The following is a 27696-nucleotide window of genomic DNA, read 5'->3' on the forward strand; positions in this document are numbered from 1 at the left end:
CAAACACAGAGCAGAGCGTAGCGTGAGGATGCGAAAACGAAGATAAATACTGTTATGTGGTGGAACGAAGGGGAGAGAGGAGGGGATCGAGCGAGGAGGGACGCATCAATGGAAAGTGATCGGGCGAGGACGCCAGCCAGGCGCACTCGCGAGTTTCTGTCGCTGGTCGCTGGTCGCCCGTCGCAAGGGACACTAGGTGTCGCAAACTCGGCAGATTAGGCGCAGAGCGCAGATATCGGCCGAGGTGCCCGCGAGGACTGCAGCTCATTGTCAGTTCTGGCTGAGGCGAATGCGTCGTGCGGCGGCCGCACGGTCGAGGTGCGTTCACGTGACCACGTGCGTTCGACCAGACGGTGACAGGTGCACCGATCAAGGTTAGGTCATACCGCGCTACGAGAAACTGGAGGAAGAAGGTCCGGCCGATCGAATTAAAGCGATTAAGAGAGAGAGAGAGAGAGAGAGAGAGAGAGAGAGAGAGCTACGGATCTGTAGCACGAAGGAGTTGACGTAGACTTATGCCGGAAGTGAGTCCTATTCCGAGAACGGAATAGGAAGCAGATCCGGTGCTGGCTAAGAGTCGAGAGAGTCGTTCAAAGCGAAGCCAATGTCTGGGGTTGTGGTAAAAATTCGAAAAATTTGTACTTTCGACGACTCTCGTGGGCGCCCGACATTTTTGTCTGGCCGCTGGCTTATTTTCGGAACGACGCACCATTCCTGCTGGGCTGTGCACGTGCATGCGTGAGGGAACGAGAAGGAAGGTAAGAGAGCGAGAGAGCGAGAGAGCGAGAGAGAGAGAGAGAGAGAGAGAGAGCTGCCAAGAAGCAAGGGGAGAAGAAGGAGGACCGGAGAGAGTGAGGAGAAGGGCTTTCGCCGGAGGGTTTTTGTCAGAACTGTCTGCCGTTCTGCTTCCGAGAACGACGCCGTTGAGCTGGACAAGTCGAAGGAACGGAAAACCTTCGGTTCACCTAGTTCTGACAGTTTCAACGGGACTTAGGCTTCGGAATTCCCAGCAGTCCTTTTCTCCCGCAGCTCCGGCGGCTCCAGTGACTCCTCCGTTTTCTTTTTCATTCATTTCAATTTTTTCGCTTCTCATATTTTGCGCCGGGAATATTACTTACCTACTTAACACGTACTCTTAGTTCTGTCCGATGAACCATGAGAGAAATTCATTCTCCCGAGTACCAAGTTTTTTCTTTTTTTCCAAAGAACACAAAAGTCATGAGCGTCGAGACGCGAGCGTCCATGTCACCCGTTTCATTTATTTTCTTGCAGTCGCGGTGACTTCTAGCGAGGACCTCATTCAAGTCAGGACAGTTAGATACGTTTACGCACACCGGATGTGGCGAGCGTCCTCCTTTTCCAGCGGGAATTCTCCCTCTCTCTCTCTCTCTCTCTCTCTCTCGGAGATACACTTGCTAGAATTATTTGGGATTCCGGCATCATCGACCACGACAACGACGCATTTGGAACTCTCGGAATTGACGATCTTTTAATGTGATGTAATCAGTCGTGAGCTATCGTCTAATTTAGGTCGAAAACCACAGACTGCCATTTTAAGTTAATTGTTTGCAGAAGCGTCAAGGCGACGCCCCGTGCAGTCTGAGCTATTTTGACCATCTTGGGAGATGCGTCTTTGACGAAAGGTCTAAACGAAGAATCTTTTAAATCCTCGACTACCTACCTGAACGCAGTCGCGTCCCTCAGTTAAAATTCTTAAATATTTGTTATTGTTCCACTATCGGTAATTGACTCTATATCGAATGGACGACGACGAAGCTGCTCGTGCCTGTCCGTCCCGACGGCTGCCGTCGGCTGGTACCGAACAGGACAGACGATACGCATGCAGACAGTGACGTCAAACGTAGGCGTCCGTAAGTTTCGCGAGCGATAGGGAATTTCCGACGGGTGTTCCATCCGCGCCGATAGTCACTCCCACTGATGACTCGAGTGCATTTCCCGTAGGACTTCACAGGCGCGTGGTTACGCGATCCACCCTTCCTCGTTCAATCCCAACCCCCATCATTCTGGTTTGTAGGATAAATCTCGGGGAAAATTGATCCCTCGAATATTGTAAAGAGTCGTGAAGCGAGAGGAGCAATGAGAGAAGCCTCCCTCGAGCATCGACATCGTGGCAGCACGTTCCGCCCCGACTGGAGAGACACGAGTGGCCGTTCTGCCGAGTGAGTAGGCGAGGGCGCCACGAGCGAGCAAAGCTAATTATGACACGAGGTTGACTCTAATTCGTGCGAGGCTACACGTACTGCTATAAGTAATAGGATTACCTTAATTAGCTCAAGGGACAAGAGGTGGAACGATGAACCTCTGCTGGGCTATGAGTTACGGGAATTGAAAAGGGTAAATTGCCCTCCCCTTGGATTAACCGATACAACGATACCGGAAAGGACCGGAGGATCAAGCGGGAGTAAGGTCAAAGGTTGTGCGTCGAAACTGGAACAGGTAAGCCTAATGCTTTGGTGCTAATCCAGAGTAGCACCGGAACGACGGGCGTTCTGGATTAGAATGATTTTAAGTAAGATGAAAAACAGAATTTTAAAATCCCCCGTTCAACGATGGTACGGGGGGTGTCGGTCAAAAGGAGTACAGAGGACGTGATTCTAAAAGGATGTAAAAAGTACAAATACAATTTCCTGTATCTGACGGATGTGATTCATGTGATGCACTCATCGAAAAAAAAAAAAAAAAAAACTCTGTGCGTGGACCGATAAGGTACGAGTGAGTGAATGATGATTCGGTACGGCGACAGGAAGTCGCATCTGTGGTTATATATTGCATGGAACGATGCACAAGTGGATTACGCAACTTCGTACCTCGACCCAAACGTTAATAACCTTCTCCGGCAAGCTCTCCGATGGTAACGCGTCCATCTGTAGTTTGAGGCATTCCCGCTAGATGGCGCTGAGAGTCAAGGGCAGCGATACGTCCCGGAAGGTAAAGCGCTAACGAAATTCGAGCTTCCACCGACTCGTTTAAATTCTTTCGAACGTGTTTCGATTTCTAGTCAGTGCGTTCCTAATGAAATGACTTTATACAGGAATAAGGAAATTGACAGAGGAATTGGTCATTTCCAGCGGGCGGAGCTTTCGCTAGGGTATTCTGGTGGAAGTGATGGGTTTCCAAGGAGCAGAAGGAGCCCCTCGCGCGCGCTGCAGAGGGCAGGCAGTATCGAAAAACATTTCGCCTCCATAACTCTCGGTATTATAGGCTGCACGTGCGAGCCTCTTTCTAGCCATCCACTAAACGACTCACGCATATCTGCCGAGAGAGAAGTATATCGATTAACTGTCCAGCCTGCACTGTCTGGAGTCTCGTGACTCTCGTCTGGAGGGTATTGTCTTTCGCGATATCGCGAGACACGACTATTATCTGCGCTCCTACGTAACACGTGCACTGAAGTGCTTCTCTGATACGTCAAACGAATGGAGCAGGTGCAATCCTCTATCATTGTCAGACGACAGTCCGTCTGCTTCTCTCACGGACTCGATAAAAGCTGTGGGCACGGCTAAATGTATACAATCTACTTACGACAATCATCTCGGAGGGTTCGAGGACGAAACATTCGTTGGGTCTCCTGGCACTTCCGCCCGTCCGCTTCCCAAAGCTGAAACATCAACAAGAAAAAGAAGCATTTAATTTCTCTCCATCTTCAATCTCCATTCGTCAGCGAATCTCTATTACCCAAATATAAGTTATTAATAATGAAAATCCCTGAGGATTTTTGCATTCTCTTTCTCTTTCATCTCTCGGCCTCCAGTCGACCCTCAGCATCCTTCTTCCTTCTCCATCAGACCGAAGCAAAGGCGTAATCCCTTGCTGGATTATCTTCCTCCCTTCGCCTTCCGACTATCGCGACTATATATATATATATATACTCGAGATATGATTTACGCGGCAGGAGTGCCATTTTCAGTGGCTTAATTCTTTTGAGACTGTCGCCGAATTCCCTGCATGAAAAAACTAGACTTTATGCGCGACGGCCAGTCGCACCGGCGAACTGCCGCTTTCCTCTCGCGTGCTTCATGGCTTTGCAGGCACCACGTGCTTTCGCCACACAAAAGGAAGGAAGGAAGTCGCGAGTCGCACTGAGCTCGTTTCCGTTCGATGGATTCGACGCGACTCCCTGCGATTCTACAGCCGATTCGCTCGCATGAATCTTCAGGGAAGACAAAAAGCAAAAAAACAGCCAAGCGAATTCTTCCGTAAATCCTCTTTGGCATCCGTGCACATTTCAAGAGTTTCATTAAACCCGAGTCCCGATTCCTCCGAACGCTGCGCCACTGCAATCGATAACGCGCATCTATTGGATTTGCCTGTGAGATCAAAAGAACACGATGAGTGCAGCCATAAGTCAAAATTCTGGCTGGGAGACCCTTTGAACCCCCGTATCGTTCTACCAAAATCCCCATATAGGGAACGTGCTAGGTAATTCGTGAAAAGGATCGAACACGTCGGTAGAGCTTAAGAGTGACGAAGTTAGAAGCAAATTGGCGACGTTCGATGGCGGATCATCTCGAATTCCGTAATGTTACGCATCCGGTCCGATGTCTCGCCGCAGGGCGTAAAACTTGGCGCGGATGGGACCTTGACACACCATTTACTCTCCCCATGGGATTCTCATTGCTTCCGTGACCCTAATGCACTATACCGTATATTAGCCGGTCAAAGGAACCGCACGCCGCACAACCGCACAACCGCACGCGGGTCCATACCCACGTGGAAAAGAACGTCTCTTTTGACGTTGTCCCGGAGAAGAATCAGGGAGAAGAGACGAACGTGTCATTGGGAAGGACGCAGCATCCGTGTCTCCTCCCTCCGACTGGTCCCTGATCCGCAGTGCAAATTCTCATTGAGCTCCATATTTGCCCAGACCATTTAATCGTTCGCCAGAGACAGATGTTCCGCGATGCTTAACAGGCATGCTGTGAAAATTAGGGGTAGCGTCGAGGGAGGGTCCCCCGTTAATCCCCCAGACAGCCCCTTATGAAACGGACTACGTGGTGGTTCTCTGATCGATTTAAAAGCCTGGGGCTGCCCTCGGCGCTTTGTGCGTCGACCTTGGAACGTCCACGTGAAAGAAGATGACCGTTGGGCTGCTGCCCTTGAAGCTCTTCTGTGCGAGAGCAATTCGGATGACTCACTGATAAGCAGCTCGAGCTCTGCGTTTCGCGGGATAAATTACTTTCCGCGGTTGTTTCAGTCGTCTACGGCGTGTAAACAGTCTGATCGGAATCAGCGACTGATGCGACAGGTGCGTGGAATCGCTTGGTCGCGTGGAAGTGTTTTCGCGACACTGCTCCTTCGCTGGGAACCTTCCATCCAGAGATCAGAATAAATTTCCCGGATGAAATAATTCCTGGAGCTCTATAGCTTCGGAGCTCCCTCTTAATCGATCTCGCTGCTGACATTCGCAATCGAGCCGCTAAATGAAGATGATGCAACCTGTTATATGATATACTGTTCTCCCGTGCGAGATCAAAAGTTGCGCTGTCAATGGACCTAGTACCTAGTACCTAGTCTGCTGACGAAGCCCGAGGCAGCTATAGTTATAACAAGAATGCCGGCAAGGAGGATGCCGAAGGTGCAAACACGTTCATTCGAAGCGCCCGCGAGTGTTTCAGCGAGAGACGGGACCTCTCGGTTCCTGTTCCAGATTCGGTCGCTTGGATGTCGAGGAGTTCGCCAGTCAGACGGACGGGTGTCTCGGCGTTTCCTGAACAGCCGAAGGGGCTGATGCTTCCAATGAGTATCGGGAATTACGAGTTGGCCAAAGGACCAAAGGAGCTTTCGAGCTGCCTTGTGGAAAATAGAGGGAAAAGCCGGGAGACGGTTTAAAATGCGAAGCTGCCGGTTGGCGTAGGCGGATCGAGCAGCCCGACGGCCGCGGAGGAAGTCGCCGAGCGGTTGGGAGGAGGAGGAGAAGAGGAGAGGAGGAGAGGAGGAGAGGAGGAGAAGAGCCTGAGCGCGGGTGGGAGTCAACTCGTACAGCTCGTACGTGTCGCATTCACTTAGTAAAATTATCTGCACCGTTTTACCAACCAGACACTCGTCCACTCAGTCTAATCAAATATTACCGGGAGACCATTAGTTTATTAGCTCTGGCGTTATGCTTTTTCTCAAAGGCACCGCGCGAGGCATTGACGACTCGCCGTTGGAGGTCTCTCCTCCAACGGCCCCTGTTCTCGGGGAGGGTGTCCAGGGCAGTCCCGCTTGGAATATCCCTAGCATTCCAGAGGAAGTCGATTTTCCGCAGAGTCGAGTAAACTCACCATACGGAGAATCTTCTTCTGGGAAACGCTGGTGGCGGAGGTGGCTGCGCCCTGTGACTTCGGTCGACGCTCTCGCTGCGCAGGGCTTGAATGGCCCTGGGCACGGCCCTGTACGGTTCCTGCCCGAGTCTAGGACTGCAAAGCCCACCGATGTTACCGATGCTTCCATTGCCAAGACCGTTTCCGGATGTGGTGGCACCTCCGCCACCGTGGAAGCTGTTCCAACGTCTCACGGGTCCTCTACTAGCTCCACCGGAAGCACCTCTCAGTTGGCCGGTAGTGTGCTTGTGCATCTTTCAAACTGTTACTTTACACACACGAGGACGCGCCGCTTCGAATTCTCCTCCATTTCTCTCTGATTGGCAACTCGGCCTGACCACTGGCGCTGCCCACGACAGCGGAAGGAACCCTCGCGAGTAGCACTCCGGAGGACTCGTTTGGCTTGGCACCTTTCACCTTTCACCTTTCACCTTTCACCTCCCAGAGAACTGAGAGCACCGTTCTTATCCATCCCTCTTCCACCGGGGGATCATCATTCCCGGGAGAATCGTGTAGGTCAACACCGAGAGGCTGGACAACATCACTGTTTAACTTTTTAAATTCCTTTCTTGTATCGTGGAACAATGTTCATCCAGTGAATAAGGTATCGAACTTGCGTTTCCGCTGCCAGCACGTCATCCAAATCGTAAAATAATCGGGAGGACTTGATTCTTCTTGAATGTTCCTTCCTCAAGTCGACTTCCGCCTGAACAATTGCAACTCGCCTATTAATTCACTGAACTTGATACCATCGAAGACAAAACGCGAGAGCGTCTTCCCTCTCGCTGGCTCTGTAAACCAACCGAGTACCGAAATGATGCTGCTCGCCATAAAAGAATTCTCTATATGGACCTAGACTCTCGCGCTCTACGTACAGCGTATTCCCCTAGTCCCCTTATCAGACTGTTTGCTCGAAGCGTTGATAAAACCGGCACTGTAGAATAAGAGTCTGAGAACGTGGAGAGGGAGAGGGAGAGAGGGAGAGAGAGAGAGAGAGAGAGAGAGAGAGAGAGAGAGAGAGAGAGAGAGAGAGAGAGAGAGAGTAATGGGGAACGGTAGAAGGAGGAGGATGAGGAGGATGAGGAGAATATGATAAATCTGAGACAACCGACGAAGACTCGGGTGTCGCGTTTATCCTAGACGCAACCTTTCTGGCGTCATCGCTTTTCGTTTCGTTGAGCGATAAACTCGATCTCCTCGAGTCCGTCTTACTGCATCCCAGCCAGTCCCAGAAGACGTTCCTAGGGATCCCTGTGGCCCTCGTTATTCAGATCCTACTGGCTAAGCAGATGCATCCCCCCGGCCCTCAGGATCCTCCTTTCCACTCGTGCCAACCTCAATCAGCGAAACTAGCAGACGACAGTCTTCATTTTACTTTACTCAAAAAAAAAGACAATTCGATCGAGATGACGCTGCGACTATTCTGTCGGGAGTGGAACAAGCGAAACGACCGAGCAGGATGACGATTTAAAGACACGAAGAAGATGGGAGAAAGTAAAAGAGGAAAGTGCGACGAGCGGAAGCGATTCTTCTTTCAAGTATGTAAAGAGATTCGTGTACTGTAGGTGCAGGAGGTTGGGACGAGAGAGAGCGAGAGAGAGAGAGAGAGAGAGAGAGAGAGAGCCTTAGAAGGCGAGTACGTAGCTACTCAAGTATGTATAGAAATACGGTGAGCTTGCGAAAGCTCTTGAGCACGCGCCGGCATCTCGAGGATTCTCGTTGGCGCAGCGAAGAGTCGTCCTTTCCATCTCGTTTATATGTATATGAGATGGTACAGGATTCTCGAGATCCTCAGGACCCTCAGGTATTTGGATGCCAGAATGCCGAGGTTGCCTTAAGGAGGTTGCCTCAGGTATACCTGACATATGGCCGCACATAGAAGTAACTGCAGCCAGGCGGAGGTCAGGATTACCTGGTAGGGAGAAGCATCGAGCAGGTGCATTGTGTTCCTGGGACTGGTGGCTACTTGGGGGACCTTAAGACCCGCATCCTCCTCAGGGGAGCCGCCTACCTACGTCGACAGAAGCCCAGGGAGCATCGGAGAGAAAGGATAGAAAATCTCGACAAGGAAGATTAAAGAGGGATTGTGGAACAGGGCGGCAAGACTAATAAAGGGAATAAAAAATGAAGCGAAAGGTTTCTTAAGCTCCTTGACAAGTTGACTCGGTGCACGCAGCAAATGGAACACGCTGTTCCCGTGCGTCGAGGGCGATTCAGCCGAGACGCATCGGTTAAGGATTGATGATCGCGATGAGATCGTCCTAGTCGAAGACTCGTGTATCGTTGTCGACAGTTGATTATACCATTCGAGAAACCTGGCCCGGCCCTCGTCAGGCCCTCTCAGGTTGCCAAACGACTAAAAGCCAGAATTATCGCCTGACGAGTCTCAGACTAGGCTGGAGCGTCGAACTGGATGGCCCTGTACAATTCGCCGGTTGGCAGCAGCGAATCGTCCGACGACTCAGGACGTTCTGAGTAACGAAATTCGTGCGATACAGAAAAGGGAGTGAAAACTCGATGAATTAATGCGGCGCCAAGTTTCGAGGGTTGCTACAGGGTGGTTGCTATAGTAGCGCGAGTGGGTGGGAGACTTGAATCGTGGAACGAAGGAACGAAGGAACGAAGGGGAAACGGGTGTAAAGAAAAACATAAATATAAATGCGAGTCGAGCCATACGGCTCTCCCGAGGAAAATCAGTGTTCGGCTTAGGAATATTTAGGGATCTTGCGCAATGCGACGGTCTCGCTTAGAGCCGGAAGTTCCGCTCGAAATTCCTCACGAGATATATTCCCTGGAACGTTAAACAAGAGAAAAACGCGCCACTTCCTTTGGCAGCAGGAGAAGGGAAACTTTTGAATTTCAAAGTCCCGACTGCTCGAAGGGATTTATCGGTGAAGCGATCGAGCACCGAGAGATCCGAAGCGCCGCGCGCCCTCTGTGCCAATATCCTGACAGCGTGTACGTGTCTTCAGGTGCTTTACGTAACGCGATCGTCAAGAAAATCATTCGACTGCAGAGCCGCGAGTGGAAAAGTTGCGAAAGTTCCTCGTTACGAAATTACCTGGCGCGCGTTGTCCCTATTTTTCCAGAGTCACTCGACCAACCCAGAGACACGCAACTCTGTCCCGTCGCTTCTGCACACTTCCCTAAGCTGAAGCGCGAATAGCCAACTTCAGCAACGAGATGCGCTCGGATGTCTCAGGGTCAAGTTCGTTGCTGCGACAAAAGCTTCGAGTGCACTCCCGTGTCGCGAAATGCGTCGGGGCGCAGTGGCAGTGACGCACGACGCGACGCGGAATGCATCGGAAGCGCAACGGGTCGGCACGGAGTGCGCCTTTTTATTGCAACACCGTGAAGTTGAGACTCGCGTTTGTGGATCCTGGAGCGGGAAATTCAATTCCGGGGGCAAACGATGACGATGCGAATCTCAACCCCGGAGTAGTTTACTCGGGAGAAGCTTCAGGTAGCCGCGAGCCGAAGGGTCGAACGGTTCTAACTATATTTCAATTTCCACTGGAATCCGCGAACCGTGTCTTCCGGTGCAACGATCTCTACACGCTCCACGCGGCTTACTACAGTTTATTATGTATCCTGTTTCCCGAGAGTGGGATCGGCCACGAGCCCACTGATGCTCGACACTCTCTTACTCTCTTACTCTCTTACTCTCTTACTACTCTTTTATTCTTTTATTCTTTTATTCTCGGACTCTCTACGGGCTCTGGCGTTCCTACCTCTTCCAAGCATTCGAATGTACAGGGCCCCCCATTCTACGCGACTCCACGTTCTAAACGCTTTAGGATCCGAGAGCAGGCTGCTTCGAGGAAATCAGAAATATCGATTCCCAGCGAACATCCCACCGTGCCTGAGCCTTTTCATCGGATCAGCCGAGCGAAGGACCCGCTGGGATTCCCGGTAAATAATAAAAGAGTGCCGCAAGAAATTAGCCAGAGCAATAGTCGCCGGCAGCAGTAAAAGGGGAATCGGATGTTGCAAAAAGAATACGGGTGGAAGAAGAAAGAAGGGCGGAGGGGGTTATGAGGTGAGAAACGGGAATCGCGGGATGATCGTGCACGCCTATGCGTACACGCACGTTCTCCCTGGCGCGCAATTGCGCACCTCGCGATGTGCAAACGCCGTAGGTAGGAACGGTAAACGCGCGCGAATCCTTCGGCGGAGAGTAACGCGGTAAAGGTGCGGCGAGGGGGTCGCAGGATGGGATTAAGGAAGCGAGCAGTCAGCGAGAGCCAAGTAAAACGAATGAACGATCCCGGGCAAATCGGCCATTGTGCGATGCACCCTAATCCCACTTATTCGCGATTCTCTCACAGCTCGTGGCAGCGAGCCGTTCAAACCCGCTAACGAGCGCAATTCCCATAAGGTCGCAGCTGCAGCTCCGACGCCAGCGCCGATCCTAAACACTGTCAAAGCGACTTCCTGGCTTTCGCTTTGCTCTTCCTTCCAATTTGCACCGTCCTTCGCGCAGCTTTCATCATTTTGATTTATGGTTCGGAAGATACCAAAAGACGAGAGAACAATTCCTAATCTAATGAGTGGTAACGGCGGAGAAGAGAGTCACGTGACAGAGTCTTACGTGGAGCTGGACCATTTCTTAATCGCAGCCAACGTGTAAACCATTGTGAAGCAGTGCAAACATTCACGAAGCTGCCCGAGGAATGTTACGGGTTCGGCCCAAGACGCGTTTCTGGCTTTAACGGTGACTTGAAGTTCGTGTCGTTGGTCGATTCCGCTCTTTGTCAGCATTTCTTTCTTACTCCTTTCTCAAACTCTTCTGTCTCTCGCCCGACCATCTCTGCCATTTCCATCAGGTCCATTCGCTCCATCCTTTTATATAGCTCATCGATCCTATAACATCTAGACCCTGGGATAATTACGTTGGAACATTGTGACTCGTAAAGAAGACATTCTAAGGGCTTGTAAGGAACCCGATGGATCAGAAGGAAAAACAAAAATTCGTGTCTTAAGAACGAAGGAGCCTGTAGGACGATCTTTCCGGAGCAGTAGAATGCTACGGATGCTCAGTGGGATGGCACTGGGTGCAGGGACGAAAGGGATCAAGGGTCCAAGTGTGACGGATAGAAGGAGATGAAATGGGTCAAAGGACCCAGAGAGCGGAGGACCGGGAAGGTGGTTCTCAACGCTCACTCTGGTCGACCTGGTTCTGGAGGATCCGGAGCGAAGACTTCTATTCGACGCCATCGTCTACCCGATAGCAGGTTGAGTTCCCGTAGTGCACGGTGAAAGTCCTGATAGCTGCTTAACGTGCACACCTCGACGCACGATCCTTCCTAGACCCCGTCGCTACTACAGGCACCACGATCATCATCATCATCATCATCATCATCAACATGATCATCGGCATTAGCAGCATCACCGCCGAGAGAATATTGACCGGCTCCAACGCCGTGAGAGAACGAGCCTGGATCGTGCGACGGGAGTTCTCAGCTCGGAGTCTTGCTCCAAGATTCCCAGAGAATTCTCAAGAAATTCTTGGCGAGTCATTCTCCTCTCTCTCTCTCTCTCTCTCTCTCTCTCTCTCTCTCTCGTTCTCACTCGCAGCATCTTCGATCTTTCGCACTTTTGCTTCGTTCCACTTTCCGTTCTTCCGTCGCGACATTTGAAGGCCTATACCGATCGCAGAAGCCGCAGGAGCCGATACTGCGCGATCCCTAGGAAAGTCTCCTGCCGATATCGAGAGTGTCGATTCCCAAGAGAGGAAGCGAATCCATCGGCGACTCTGCGAGCGCGTAACGGGAAAAGTCGCTCCTCGCCAGAACGTTTTATCTTTCCCGTTAAGCTGAACGAACGAATGGACTAGCGAGAACCCAAGCAAACTTGTAACAACCGGAAGCGTAAATCTAGCCGTTCCTCCTGCAACTTGCTGAAGCTTGGCTGCTGCACCGAGCTAACGCGTGGCGGAAGACTCGGCACGCCTGGTTCCCATTGTCAATGTTGTCATAGCCAAAACGTGAGGCGAAGAAGATGCTCGTTCTTTTCCTTTCCGCTCTGAGAATGAACCAACGGAACATTTTGCGCTCAATGGAAACTCAAGAATCTAACAAACTGATAAAAAGACTAATATCAGTTTCGATAAGCGTAGCTCATCTACTTGTATTGACCCTGTCTGCGACCTTCGCCAGCATCCGTCCGACTGCGAGTGACGTTTCCCAGAGCCTTCAGAGAGACGGTAGGCAAGGAGACGCTCAGAGATCCTAGACAGACAAACTTCCAAAGGAGGCTGCGGTCCAGAGAATAGACGTACTCCGTCAAAGGTTTTCAAGAAGGAACAACCAAGTTCGGAGGTAGAAAGAAAATAGAAAAAAGACATAGAGACTGAGTGGATGAGTGGCCGAGCGGAGAGTGTGCGAAAGGTAAGGAGCGCGGAAGGAAATGTTCCAATTTCATTCGAGCACTCCACATATACATTTCCGAGTCTCTGGATATCACGCAGCGTCTCTCAGGATCTCTCCGGATAAATCTCTCCCAGCAGCATCACAGGTAATGTGATTCCATAATTTCCGGTGAGCATCGAAAAGCCATGTCCGTTCGGCCTGTCTATTTCAATCGAGGTTCGATATTGAATTTGCCGATCTCTGCTTTCCGTATTATACTTTAAATCTTTCTGGCTTAAAAAAATGCTCTACCCCTCCTCGATACGACGTCATACAAATATCGAGCGTCACGAGTGAAAGAAATTCAAAGGCATCGGACATGTGGATGAGGAGACTGAAGAATCCTAAAGGGACGCGCTGACTAAGGCCGCATGGATCTCTCCTCGATCTTTTTTTTCTTTTTTTTTTTCCTTTTAAGAGAGACGCGAGCCACCGCATAACCAGAGGGCGATTCAAATCTTTGAATTGGGAGCCTCAACGGAAACGTTTCCCCCAATCGAAAAGAGAGAGATTGCCAGAAAAAGAGAGAACAATAATCCAAAGGGATAGTTGCCCAGAGTGGCTCAGCAAAGGCTAATCGATTCGACGTACCGCCTGCTGACATAAAATGCCTCCATCGTAGAGACGTAATGCGACACTGTACAGCGGCAGCCGTCCACGCATCTACGAGAATCGAGTATCTATGGAGTGTGGCGCGTGCAGCCAGTTAATCGAGGGATGAGACGAAAGCCAATCGGTCAAATGGGGAGGGTGCGCCTGGACGAGCGTTCGAGGGATGCTCGGCTGAAGAGGTGGGGGAAGGAGAAAGCTAAGCGAAGGAACGCGCCCTGAAAAAACATCTGCGCCCTACATCCCTTCGTGGCGTCGCGACGTGCCGCAATCCTGCCATACCCTAATATTTATATTAGAAGCAGACCACGTTGCTATACTGCTGCGGCTGCTGCTGCCACCGGTGGTTCTGGTACTCTCCCTGATGATGGTGCTCTTGGTAAGCTGGCAGCATTGCCTCTGCTGCCGCCGCCTCATAGTAACTCGGCTAGCAGAACGACGCGACGCTCGCGTAATTCTCGCAACGAGCCAGCAGCAAACTAAATATTTAGCGAGGCGTCGTCGAGCGAGCGATTATCCGTGACTGGACTGGACGATGTTCTCGGCAAGTTCAGTTATCTTCTGTTTCAAGAGTAACGTACACGAGATAGACTATACAAGCCGCGCGAGGGGCGTGCCTCAATATAGTATGCTGTCTGTAATGGCCACTAGAGACGTTTCCTTAAGTGGCTTGGCTAAACCCTTGGATTTTTTTAGTGGCTTTCCGTCATTAGTTTTACGTAACGGCAGTGGCAGCATTTGGTGGAAGTTAGCGAACGTTACATAGCGTATGATGAAATACTAGTGGATGAGGATATGGATACGGTTACGGTAAAGTGAGCGGATAACGTTGCAATTCAATTTCAACAATTTTTTTGGAAAATTCGTTAGACCGTGCGACGGATGTAGCAAGCGGAAATGAGAGTTCCCTTAATGTAACACGGTGCACCGTGGACTAATTAGCGATACGAGTGTGCCAATAGAATTCAAAATGTGCGATATATCGGCTCAGCTGACACATCTGGTGACTCTCGGGTTCCAATAGACTTCGCGATGATCAGTAAGAAAAATGCGTTAGGCACAACAGAAAGTTCGCTTGGCGGAACGAAGGTAGAATATCGTGGAGTCACAGAGAGAGAGAGAGAGAGAGGGAGAGAGAGGGAAGAAATCGCGTAGCGATTACGCAACAGAGGAGACGCGCCAAGAGAAGCGAAAGAAAATTAACGGTGAAACCGTTCGAACGGCATCCAATCGTGAATCGAGTGCCACCAGGTAGATGAGATGTACTTGAAACCCGATACGAGAAAATCATCATTAGCAACATGAAATTTTCCGAGTCGTCGTATTTAAATTCCTTCAAGGGTATCAACTGAGCCACCCGCGTCGCGCAGCTCTTCCTTCGGCAATTTTATTCTAGGTCAAGGGTTACGAGCGCGTGCTTCGTTCTTTTCTGGCCCTCTGGCCATCTTGTTACCTAGAGTCCTGAATTTGCTCTCATCATCCTTGGTTACCAGCTCTATTCTGTATACCTCACGATCGACGTTCGTTCGTCGTTCGAAAACGTGTGCCAGGCTGCGCCAGCGAAGAAACCGAAGACTCTCGTGGAAACCGAAGGGTTCTTCAAGAATGGATCAAGTGGCAAAGTGCAAAGTGTAAATTGCGGAACGTACAGAGACGGTAAGGTCATGGCAGAATCGAGAGCGGGAATACCCTTGAGTCGAGTCGTCTGATACTTCTATTGATAAAGAATGGATATATGTAGAGTTCTAGAGGCAGAATAAGAGAGAGCAACCTGAGGAGGATCTCGATTACCATCGCTATGCTCTGCTGCATTTCGCTTGAAATTCCTCGAAGCACGGAATAATATATATTCATTGGAATAACAAAATAGCAAAGAGGGATTGGTCGCGAAACACGCTTCGAATTGCGAAAAGAAAACGACAGCTCAACAGGGGTAATTCTACACCACTCCACCACTACACCAAGAGACACGGCTACACGGTTACACCTTTCCATTCTCATTCGACTTTTCTATGCTGTGCATTCATCCGAGTATAAGGCCGATGTCAGAATATCGATATATCAGATTAACGATGAATCGGTTGGTTTACAGAGCTCTTAGTTAACAGAATCGTCACAGCGAGCAGTCTTCTTCGTAAATTCCTTTTCCACGTATTTTCATTGGATAACGTGCCTTGCTGTCTTCAGGGTCGAAGCGCGTAATCCACAGGGAATAATACTGTATCGTGAACATGAAAGATACACCGCAATAATTCAATTCACTTGGACACAGAACTGAACGACTCGAGAGCCGCGCCACCGTTTGCCGAGCGAAACAACACTGGCTGCGCGCGGGCCGTTTGCCGACTGGCACACTGCTTGGCACACTGGAAGTCTCGTCAGGAGTCTGTCGCGACGCGCACAGCGCTCTCTGGTGGCTCATCCCGACACTGATCCCAAAAGCGAAAGTTCTCTCTCCCTGATCATCTCCCCGCCCCTCTCTCACTCTCTCACTCTCAACACGGCTGCTTTCTAGATGAATAAATATGGTCTTCGAGTCGGCCCCTCATTTTGAAAAGAGGGTCCTCTACGAATTCCTACCCCAAACTACAAACCGAATCCTCAACCTCTAATCTCTTTGATCCTTGGCAAAGTAACTTCCATGAATGATCCTTTCGATTCTGTTGTTCCTTCGGAATAAGAAGAGCTCATTGAAAGTAATCTCGAGGAGAAGTCAATTATTGATAATGAGAATTATTAGCCACGACAGGCAGCTCTTGGGCAGATGTGCGCGCGAGGCATGTGGAGCGTCCTGCGTGCGCGCGCGCGCACACACGTGTGTGTGTGTAGATGTTTGTAACGTGCTCTGGTCAGGGGCGGCTTTAAAGACGGACGGACTTTTATAATCCCCTGAGGAATTCAATCCCTTGAAAGCCTTCGAGGGCACTTTTAATGATTCGATTGAGGTTCCTGCCAGCCAGCAGGGCGTCACGAGGATCTAGAGTTGATCTGTAATCTGTAAAAAGAATTCGATAAGAGAATTCATTAGTAGACAGAGGAACCTCGAGAAACTCAACTTTGGATGCCCGCGTGGGTATCAAACTTAATTGAAGTGATGTTGAGGGCGTACCTCCCGAGGGATATAGAATACGGAGCCATTGGTTGAACTCAACGCATCTTCCAATGATAAGTCAAAGTTCGGTACTCGCGGGGTTAAATTCTCGACGAGATTAAGGCGATTCAGACGGTTCAGAGAGAGAAAGAGAGAGAGAGAGAGAGAGAGAGAGAGAACTAGCAGGAATCTCTTGCTGAGCGAAGGCGTCGCTGTTTCATAGTATAGGTCAAATGTAGGAATGAAATATCAAGCCACGTGGCTCTCCCGGCTTCCTCCTCTGGCATCCGCAATGCAACCGCAAACAACAGAAACTATTGAACAACAGATTGGCACTGCTCGAAAACAAAAAGAGACTTCTTACTTAAACTAACGAACCCGCGGCGAGAAGAACAGATGAGAGAGAGAGAGAGAGAGAGAGAGAGAGAGAACTGGCTCCGCCGATTCGTGACGTACTCGCTCCTCCGAGTTGTTTTGACGCTCCGTTAAATAGCCAGGCAGTCTCGCGTGACTTGACGTCGCGGCGCTCGTAACCAACGTCATTGGCCATTAGGCAATTGTCTGAAATACAATCCAAACGAAAGAGCCAGCATCTGCAGACGCACGAGCGAACCCCTTCGCGTGCCCACGCACTTGGCTACACGGGCTGCACGGGCTACACCCACACCGATGACGTCCACGTGCACGTGCGTGGCTGCGATTGCGATAGACTCGACGCCACTCGCTATCAGGAATCAGCATGGCGCCTTTCAATCGCAAACGATTCGCGTCAACAAAGCCAATTCTCTCGCTTGAATCGACGTAACTTTTGTTTTGCTGCTTATCAACAACTGATCCGCAATGGAGCCCTTGGAAGGTTTGGTAAGACATGCACTTTTAGTTTCCATGGCGCGACGTGTCCTCGTTTGGACTCTGAGTCGAGTCGTCCCTGGAGGCTTCGTAAAAGGCGACTTAATTGGTCGCGTCGACCTCTTAACAAGCGTCCCGTCGCGGATACCCCGCGCCTCTGGTTTTTATCCTAGTTCTGCGGCGAATTCGCGATAGGTTCGCTACTTCCGGTTCCGTTTCCTTATTCCACGTCGCGGTCGCGCAAATCAAATCAGCTACACAACGGTCGCGGCTCAGCGTCCCGGTTAATGCGAACTGACTGCTCGCAAGTAGTAATGCAAGAATCAGGTAGAGAGTTCAGAAAGAAGAGCACGTGTTCACGTGAGGTCATCATTCCACTCAGTCCACTTGGATTCTTGAATGGAGGACTTCACGATTGCCTAGCGAGTGCCGAGTTGTCGATCGACTGTGAAACTACCAGTATAAGTCAAGGAATTAACGACTGGGCGATCAAGAAATCGATTTCCCCGAGTAACTCTGTCTCTCTCGCGCCCCCGGCGGAGACGGCGTCAGGGTTACGCGAGCCGGAAGCCGCACTGGCAGATGTTTCTGGCAGTCGGATGGATCATCTTCTGGTGTCCTTTACATTGGACCTTTCGAGCCTCCGAATTTACAGGGACGGGTTTTATGGATGGAACGGTCTCCACTCCACAGGTTGATCTATGGGCGGAGTCCCAAAGTGTAGCGTCTAGCGAAGGAGCCGGCGCGGGGAGGACCCTGGGTGCTCAATAGATCATAAGCAAGTGTAGAAGCGTCGCGACGACGCCTTTCGGGGGGAGCGTCGGTATTTTCCCTGCTGAAGTGTTCGCGCGTCCGTGTCTCTCGTGTTTTTGACAATGGCAGTGCTGTGGTAGTGTCAGCGACGCCGTCACTGGCAGCTTCGTTCGTTCCTCCTTGTCGACGTCTCCGCGCGAGGAGCGTCGCAAGGCCAGGGAGGGATTTCAGGGATATTAGGGATATTAGGGATAGCAGGGATGCCGGGGGGGTGCCGGGGGGTGCCGGGGGGTGCCAGATATCGACCTGTCTACGGGCCAGACCAAACCTTAACCAGGATGCCAGAATGCCAAAATGTCAAACTACCAGACTGCATCCTGGACAGCGTTGTTCTTTTGGCTTGTCATATCGATCGAGTCGGGAACAGCCTCCCGCAGTTCAGCGAACGCAGAGTCGCTGTTGACTTCTGGTCACTTTGTCGAGCTGCACCATCGGCTGCACCTCCAGGGACGATTTCCTTCCGGAGCCCATACAAGTGGACTGGCTGCTTCTTTTTCGTTCGATATCTCGATTCTAAATGATTTGCCCGTTCGCCGAGTTTAGAGGAAACTTTCCGGAAAGCCTCCAAGGTTTATCTTCTCCCGAGGGAATGACGCAACGTCCGGCCTTGAAATCCCGCGGTACAGGAGGAGCTACTTCCTGAGGCAGCTCAACGATGCGTCGTTCCGTGATGGAGACGCTCGTTGAGGGAGGATGTGGGGGGGGGAGGGGAGGGAGCGGGGAGGGTGGAGAATATTCGAGCTAAGGATTCCTGCAGGATGCAGATGGGCAGCACGTGCCCCGCCTCGGATATTACGACTTAACGCGTGCTGCAATTGCCGTGTGGTCTGCGGTCCTCGACGCTGGGCGTCGCATCGATCCAAAGACGACGACGTCCTTCGTACCGCGAGAACGGCGCTGACGACGGCGTTTTGCACGAGATGCCATAGGATATTTGAGAGCGAGGAAGGCTCACTGAATATTCTCGACGGTGTTCGACGGGAAGGCGCGACGCCGGGGCGTCGGGACGACGACGGGGCTCGTGTGAGAAGAGACGCCCAGAGAAAAGCGGCTTTGTCAAGGCTCTCTCGGTAGGGGCTCGCGTTTTCTAAGGCACTCCGTCAACACGAATACTTTGCTCTTTCTTCTCTCTCTCTCTCTCTCTCTCTCTCTCTCTCTCTCTCTCATTGCTTTATCGTCCTTTTTTCTTGCGAAGAAACTTGCAACAGTGCTGCCAACGTTCCTTCGTTGATTCTTATTTTCTCAAGATTCTCAGCAACAACTGATGTCCTGACAGGATCGAAGTCTCAAAGATATTACAAGATCCGATGTAACCTGAGTTCCTGGCTGAATCTCAATATCGACGAAGCACAGTGTTGGAGATTTGGCCGAGCTGCCAACTGATCGCGTCGACCGAAACGGCGATGGAATTGCGCAACTAGTTGCACCACGCTTCACCAAGGATTTTCTTACTTCGCAGTAGGCAACGTAGAGAACCACCTGCTGGCATCGACCGAGGATACTGTGGAATCTACTATATCGATTCCGTCTACCCGACTTTGCTCGTGGAATTTCGTAGGTCGGTAAATTCACAGGTCTGCTGTATCCACTGGAATCGCAGGTTTGCTAAGTTTCAGTGCAATCGCACTACTCGCAGCACCTACTGCTAGGGTTCTCCCGTCTCCTCGTCTATCCGTTTCGAGAAAGAAGGAACTGCGAGCAATCTCCATAAAAACTAGTTTACGGATGGAAAGTGTGCTCCCGCGAGCAACAGCCTAGAGATCACTTTACTTTGTCTAATTGTAAGATCGACTGCAAGGTTTCTCGATCGGAATGAAATTGGAATGGCTCTAATGCTACAACGGGAGCTATTAAAGCGAGAAACTAAAGGCTCGCCGGAAGTCCCGGGGCAATTTTCTGGCTGCACTAGGTTAGTAAATTTCGGCCAAATGCCTGCACGCATTTAAAAATTATGTTCGATGGCCGCGACAGGAATACCAAAGGATCGGTTGGTTGCTCGTGCGCGGGCTCGAGCGACGAATCGAGTGGGCACGTCACATCCGGAGGACTGGCACTCCTCTCCACTGCGATAGGCAAAGAGCTGTCGAAGGAAAGATACCAAGAGGCCATAATGACTAAAGTGAAATTCGGAGGAAATTACGGAATGCCTCGATTTCAATGAATTGGACCCTTCTAGTCGCTAACACCCAATTCCAGTTCCAGTTGGGCGTTCCCAAGCAACGTTCCACCTACGATTCAGCGGGCGACTAGGAGTGAGAAATACAAGATTGTCTAGATTCTCAAAGGAAAACAACCAATTCTTTTCTAGCACTGACACGACATCGCCTGTATACCTTTTAAATACGTGTCCGTTGAACCTGAAAAATCTGGAAAAACGTCCCTGCCCCTAGCTATCCACTGTTGCCAAGTCAAGGGTCAGCAAAAAGATCGCCTGATAATAAATTATCAAAATATCGAATACAATCTGCGGCAGCTGGCTTGGAGCCTGATGACCCTTTACAGACGCAATTGTCAACTGTTCAGCAGTCAGGAGCTACAAGACGTCTCTCCTATCTAACACATGTGCTTGTGCACAGCTGTAGGAGGAGCGCGGTTGGTTTTCCGAGGTTACTGCAAACATGCTACACAGAAATGCAACAAGTACCGAAGACTACTTTCTAGCCTGCGGCCTCTTAACAATCTATCCCGCCTATCCCGCCCGCCTATCCTACTCGGTCGCTGCGACTGAGAAACAGCTTTTCCTCCAGCATCCGTATCGACACTTTCAGCTCTATAGATACTTGATACACGAAAAGATACACATATATGGACCACAAGATCTGCAAGCAGCCATAGAGTGCAAGCGTTTCAAACGAAATCTTCTTCTCTTGTCTCGGGGACAGAACAACCGATTGGCAGACACGTTGAATAAGGAATCGCCGAAAAAGTTACGCAATCTTGCAGAATTACGCTGGGCGGAAGCATGTCCATGGCCCGTGCTCGGCAGGTACCCATCTAATCGGATAAGCCGATAAGCTCATAAATTAGTGAACTAGCGGGCTCGAGAAGACGTAATCTCGTTACACAGTTACTCGGGGAATTACGATATTCGTGTGTTCCAGGGCCTTAGGGCTGGTTCGCACGGTCCTAGCTTCGCACAAGAGAAAACCCATCTGTCGCCGCTACAGTTGACAATGAGAAAAGAGACTCGAGAAAAGAGCGTGATTTCACCAAACTTTTTCCTCGCTTTCTGTTCTGGACGTAATTCTGCGGCCGAGAGGACTCTCGCCGAGTCCACTGGGCTCCGTGACACGCGAGCCCTCCTCTGTGAGCCGCCGACTATTAAACCTCCAATTGGACATACGTTGCGACTCTCGTGCGTTTCTTACAGCGTAAAAATAGTTATTAATTTGCTGGCAGATTCAGTAATTGAGAGGAGAGTTAAAACAGGAATGTCAAAGTCTCCATAAGAATTCGAAAGAACCAATAACGGCTGTATAGAAACACGGGAGATTCCTGGAACACAGACAAATGTCGCATTCACGGGGGTTAATTGGCGCGTCTACCATCGAATTAACATTACGAAGTAGACAGAATGGAGTCGTCACAGAATAGAACAACGAGTGGGATAGGTTCGCACGGAGATACGTATTAGCAGGGGCTGCTTGCCGTTCTGGAATATTCTACGTGGAAGTGCCACGTGTATACACATACGTAAGATAGGTCCAGGTAAAGGGAGACGAGACTATGCAAAGAAGGTCAAAGTTCCTACGGCTGTTAATCTTGTAAATTTGGCCTAAGGAACAAAGGTAATATTATAGTAAAAAAGAATTGGCTGACGAAACAGAAAAAGCGGAAGATTTCTGGAAAAGCGTCTAAAAACCCGTGGAGTCACGTCGAGTAGAGGGAGTGCCGGCTGAATTCGTTTATTAAGAAAGTTTCCATCCTCGTGAAGCGTATTCTCAAGATGGCACTCTCACTTAGGTGGCAGCTCGTGAGAATCGACTTGTCCCCCGATGCTTGTTCAGAGATCGGAAGCACCGGCAGCTTCCCCGTGCATTGGCAGGTGCGAGAGGAAAGTCAAAGGTCGCCTGGATCAGGTTTGAATATCGGTGTAGTCACCATAGAGATTTCTTAACGGTCAGACGAACCTGTGGAAAGCTACCGAGGGATGGCGGTGCATACCGAAAGCAAAGCCCGACTCACTTATCTTATTAGAGTCTGTTAATAACGGCAGGACTAGTAGGAGGGTCTGGGCGCTCTGAACTCGAAAGCTAAAGAAAGGGGGAAGAATGAAAGGAGGAGGACGCGAACGTAATAACGAAATCAGTCCCGACTCCCAAGGGCCTGCTGGACTTTCCTCGGGCGGCTGCGGTTGCGTTTGCGCGGCTGTGAAAGCACAAGGCGAGGGACGAGAGCGACAAACACAAAAGCTTCGGACAAAAGCATATCCATGAACCGTATCCGGCTGAAACAATAGCATGGGCATGGGCGTGGGCCAGCGGCGGCAGCCCCCTTTTCCGAGCGAAAGAGTAAACAGAGCAACCAGGGTAGACTAATCGCGCAGATCTCTCGCGCGCGAGCGCTCGCCTTTCTATACTATATTCTATATTCTCGAGCTGTAGTATTCAAGTATTTATAATAGGAACGTGTGCGCCTGCCTTGTGCCTCTCTTTATTATTCTTATATATTTATAAATTTACGTATATGGCTTAAGTGGCTCATGCCAGCAGGATCGTCGAGGCGAATGCGACTAGACCGTTGGAAGAATGGAGGAGTGCACCAATGCACCAATGCACCAATGCACCAATGCACCAATGCACCAATGCACCAATGCACGAATGTACGACTCTACGGAGCAGTGGATGGAGCCTGCAGTTACGTCCGCCTGACTTGCAATGTGTCTCATTCGAGTGCTTTATTAGGTTTCCAAACTTCCCCGTCCAACGACTCTCGAAAGTCCTTTGTTTATTCTCGCAGTTTCTAGCAAGTGGAGACGACTTGCTCGTTCGTTTAATAAAAATACGAAGATACGTTGCTTTAAAACAGTGAGCTGCTCAAATAATTTCAGCAATAAGTAGCGAGACTATGGAAAGTCCTGACGGACACGGAATATCGCGAAAATTGTGAAGTGCCGAATATCGCGGGGCAGAATACCAAGAATTTATTGGAATTTATTCTAAGTCTTTTCTGGATCGCGAAATCAGTGAAACTTTCGAAGCGAATTCGGAATGACTTCCTTAGTTCGCCGATTTCAGCTTCTGTGTTTCCGACCCCGTGTATATTCGATAAAGTGCTTGTTTTTCTGCGAGCAATGGGAAAGCATAGTCAATTCGGAGCCAGGAACTCGTTTTGGTTCTCGAGCACTTTTCTTGGCAACGATTTTCACGCTCCGCATTGCGACGCAGCCAGGAGACACTCGTGGACGCCCACCGACGCCCATCGACGCCCATCGACGCCCATCCGCGTTTAGGAGCCGTCAAAACTCCAAGGAAATTCCTAGAGAATTGGTCGGGGCACGTGGTCACTTGGTCACTGCATGTCCGAGATAAGAAAGCCAGGTTCGTCAGGGAAGTAGGAATCAGGAGAGAAAAAGAGAAGAATGGAAGGGCGACCAAGTACGAGAGGAAGAGACAGAAGAAGAAGAAGGAGAAGAAGAAGAAGAAGGAAAAGAGGGAGTCGAGGACAAGTAATCTTTCGTGCAGTCGAGCTGCCAGGGAGCACCTACGGAATGCACTTGATAGCCTTGGCTTATACGACAGGTTTAGGTGTAGCTACACCGGCATCGACGTAGGAAAAGTCTTGACCGAGATGCATCCTCCTCTCCATCCACCACGCTGCGCCCACTTTGTTTCTGGCTTTAATAATCTATACTGACATCCATTTTGCGAGCCTATGCAGTCGGAGGAATAGTGCGGAACGACAGACAGCGAAGGGCAAGAGATTAAACGAGCAGCAGGAAATGGACGAAGAAACGAAGCCAGATTTCGATTTCCTTAGCGCGCAGCTAATAATTTCCAGCGACACAGGATGCGCCGTCGAGCTACGTCCTGCCGGTTCTGCTGGCTCTGCTACCCTCGCTCGCACTTCTACCCCTGCCTGTCCGCCCCCTCGAGGTTCGCGCAATGCGTAAGCAGCTATCTAGTCCGACCGACCCTCCATGCGTCATCGAATCGCCATATCGATGGATAAACCAGAGTCTATTATTAGAGACAGGTGAAAAGGTTCGTGCCTGCCATTCCGCCTACCTTTTTAGCCTGTCTCTTTGGCTCTTTTCAACAATTATCAGTCGACCACCACAATCCTTTGTGATTGGAGCTCCGTGCTTCCTTGCTTCTAGCAATGCAGCCTACAGTGTTAAATCTCACGGATCGTACTACCGAGTATATTTCTACGATCACAGTGGTGCCTTATCGTTAGAATATCGCAAACGTAATCAGTAAATGCTGCACGTAGTGCTACGTAAGCACGCTGCAAGCTATGACGTATATTATATATTCTGCGTATGTGCGTAAACACGAACCTAAAGCCATGCGAAGGGGTGGCGAGTGGGGTGTGTTCGCGAGCATGAACTGCGCAAGTAAAGTCAGTCCTCGAGTAAAACGTACCTTGGAGAGGCCATCTTCTTACTGGATCCAATGAAGAAGAGTCACCTAAAGCCTACGTTTTATTCGTGGATCGACTGTACGTGCGGCTTTACTAAATCTGTGCAGGTGTCGGAGCTACACGCACGTGGCTCAGGTGGCAGCATCGACAGAGGCTGCGACCTACCGAGATAAAGTGCGCTCGCTTCGTTTAACTGATAGGAAATCGATAATTCGCTTTGTAGCCAGGGCTAGAAAAATAATCGATAGAGACACCAATGACATAGGCCGTAATCCGGAGGGTACGTGGGAAAGGCCGACGCAGAAGAGTAAAACGGGGCGTGAAGAGAAAAAAAGTGAAAGAAAGGAAAAAAAATATAATAAAAAAGAAGAATGCGACAAAACAAAAAAGCGAAATCGAGCAGGGATCCGATTTCAAAAGATTGTTGGGCTCGGCTGAAAAGACGTGCGGACTGTTCCTAAGCAGATACATGTGAATTGGACGCGAAGGGAATTTTCTCTCTTTAATTGACGTCGCAGACTGCGCATGCAGTCGGGGCAGGGTCGCAGGAATGTTCCGTGGGGGCAGCACCGGGGAAATTGGCTGCTAGACCTCGAACGCTATGTGGAAAATAAGAAGAGACGGAGGAGGTTAGGGTGGTCCTGGAGGATGAGGGGGGAGGCGGAGGACGGAAGTTACGTTGGGGAGCAGAGCTCGTCCTGTCCACACGGTATCGTAATACGACACCTGTTTACGTGCAGTGTGACATAGGTGGAAACCACGCGGCAGAATAAGGCACGTGGCACGTGCACGCACGCGTGACATTCCGCGGCAGAAATTAATTCTACGATATAAAAGATATTGACAAGTTGTGTGGACAGCAGCGAGGAACATAAGAGGGGAAGCTGCGCGCCCTCGTGCGCGTCGATGCGGTTCCTTAGAAACGGACTTCAAATGAGATAAGATTATATTAGGGTTAGGTTAAGTTAGGCTAGGCTAGGTAGGTTAGGTAGGTCTCGTTCTCTCACCGATCATCCTGAGTGATGGTGATGTCGGGCGGCGGCGGAGGAGGCGGTGCGCCGTCCGTGGCATCCAGCTTGCCGGTTTCTTTCGACGGTTCCTTCGACGCCAATCTCCTGGACGGATGAGCGTTCCCGAGCGTCGTCGGGCGTCGCTCCAACAGTACGAGCCAGCGAGTGCGCGACCGATGTATTATCCGTGTCTCTTTCAGGGAAGCGATCTCTTCACTCTGCTTCAGTCATCTCGTGGAGAGTGCGCGAGAGAATTCGCCAGGCTGCAGTTACGGGTAGGGTGCATTTGTTGGAAATGCACTCGCGGGAGAGAATAGGCGAGCAGGCAAGAGAGAGAGAGAGAGAGAGAGGGAAGGACGACAGCCCCAGGATACGCTAGGTAGTAGGCGCGATCCAAAGACGTCGACAGGATATCGATCCACCCTTCGAAGCTTCCTCGTAGAAACTTTCCGAAATCTTGACTCAGCCTCTCTCGTAAGCGATGTCCCGTAAGGTTTACCCGTGGCTCCGATTCTTCGGAAAAGTTAGAGGTGAAAGCGAGCCGCGCGTGCGAGGAGGCAAGATGGCAAGGAGGCGAGGGGGCGAGGGGGCTGCTCATGGACACGAAGGTGCCCAGCAGCAGAGGCACGTTGCGCGTGTCTACCCAGCCAGCACTCCTCTACTATATTATCAAGCCGGCAATTTACGATAGAGTTTGGCTGGTCGCCTTCTGCACGGGTCACTGATCGCACAGGGTCTTCGTTATGCACGCTACGTCTCCTCCTTCTACGTTCGATTCGATTCCCGTTTGGTTATATCGGTCAAGTCGGTCGGGTCGGTCGGGTCGTACAGGCGCGCGACACTCTTTCGGCGACACGCACGACACGAAATGCGAACCCTCGAGGGTCTCTCTCACAATCAGACTGTACTTTATGGGGGCTGACAGAAGACACTCCCAAGTGACTGACACTCTCGATCAAGTGCCCGATGACAATGACACTAGCACTTTTATATTATAGAACGAACCGACGACACGGAAGAGCGCCTTTTCCTGCCTCGAAGCGAAGAAACGCAAATCTCTGGATTGCGACGCGACGCAAGGATAATCGCGAGCCGACTGTCGCCATTCACTACTCCGGACTCGACTCACAGCTACTTGCCAGTCGCCAGTCGGCACTCGACTCACTCGACTCGACTCGAGAGACAGAGAGAGAGAGAGAGAGCGGAACGCGCGTTCGCCGCGCACAGCTTTCCTCTCTCTCTTCCCTACGCTCCCTGCCCGACGGAGCGACTTTCTTCTCTCTCGCTCTCCTTGGTAGGTATTCTCCCGCTGCCGAGTCCTCTCACTTGCCAGAAACGACTGCGAATCGGGCAGCTTCGTAAGTCCTCGGATATACAAGAGAGATGCCGACAGACCAATGACAGCCTCGCCAGCATTCAGCCAGCCGGCCGACAAGCAGACACGCTGAAAGCCACGAGAGCTCCAGAGTCCTTACGCCATAGCAAACGCAGTTACCAGGATCACCACACCCTGTTCGTTCACCCTCCAAATGCTCGTCTGTTTACACTCCGGCCGAACATTCGAAAGGATCGATCGAGTCTGCTGGGACGAACAGCCGTCGATCGGGAATCGAAGTATCCGGTGGTTGCATGGAGTACAGGATATAACGTGGACAGGTCCCAGGAATCCAGGAAGGACCCCCCCGTTGCCGGATGGGGAGGGGGTTCGAGAGGATTCGAATGGCTCCCATTAGCCAGTAGATTAAATTCGAATTAATATGCCCGCTTGATATCGATTCGAGGATTCTCTGAATGTTATCGCATCCCTCGTCCTTTGGCATTATGTATAGAAAACAAACGAAGCCAGTAGGGATTTAATGGCGCGCAATACCCAGTTACAGGATTAATGAGGATTTCCGCAGGGAGGGGCGAGGGACGCGAGGTGAGGCGATGAGGCCATGAGGGTACTAACGAGCATAACCCTCTCTCTAGTGTCTAGTCTCTACACAATACGAATCCTCAGTACC

The 27696-nt window shown here is 50.7% G+C and overlaps 1 protein-coding gene across 12 annotated transcripts in view; it reads right to left on the reverse strand.

Annotated features, from left to right (window-relative positions):
• Positions 1-27696, reverse strand: part of LOC107265226 (rap guanine nucleotide exchange factor 2) — a 57441-nt gene that overhangs the window by 15664 nt on the left and 14081 nt on the right. For 4 of the 12 annotated variants that reach the window (XM_015734459.2, XM_025082297.1, XM_025082298.1 and 1 more), the window contains one exon: positions 3544-3619. In XM_015734459.2, the coding sequence (XP_015589945.1) occupies positions 3544-3619 (76 nt within the window). Of the gene's footprint in view, positions 1-3543; positions 3620-6284; positions 7260-25687; positions 26839-27696 lie in introns of those variants that run through there. The other 8 variants (XM_015734469.2, XM_015734460.2, XM_015734458.2 and 5 more) reach the window with 8 other exon arrangements.

Source organism: Cephus cinctus, unplaced genomic scaffold (genome assembly GCF_000341935.2).
Source record: "Cephus cinctus unplaced genomic scaffold, Ccin1 Ccin1_scaffold0215, whole genome shotgun sequence".
NCBI classification, from domain to species: domain Eukaryota; kingdom Metazoa; phylum Arthropoda; class Insecta; order Hymenoptera; family Cephidae; genus Cephus; species Cephus cinctus.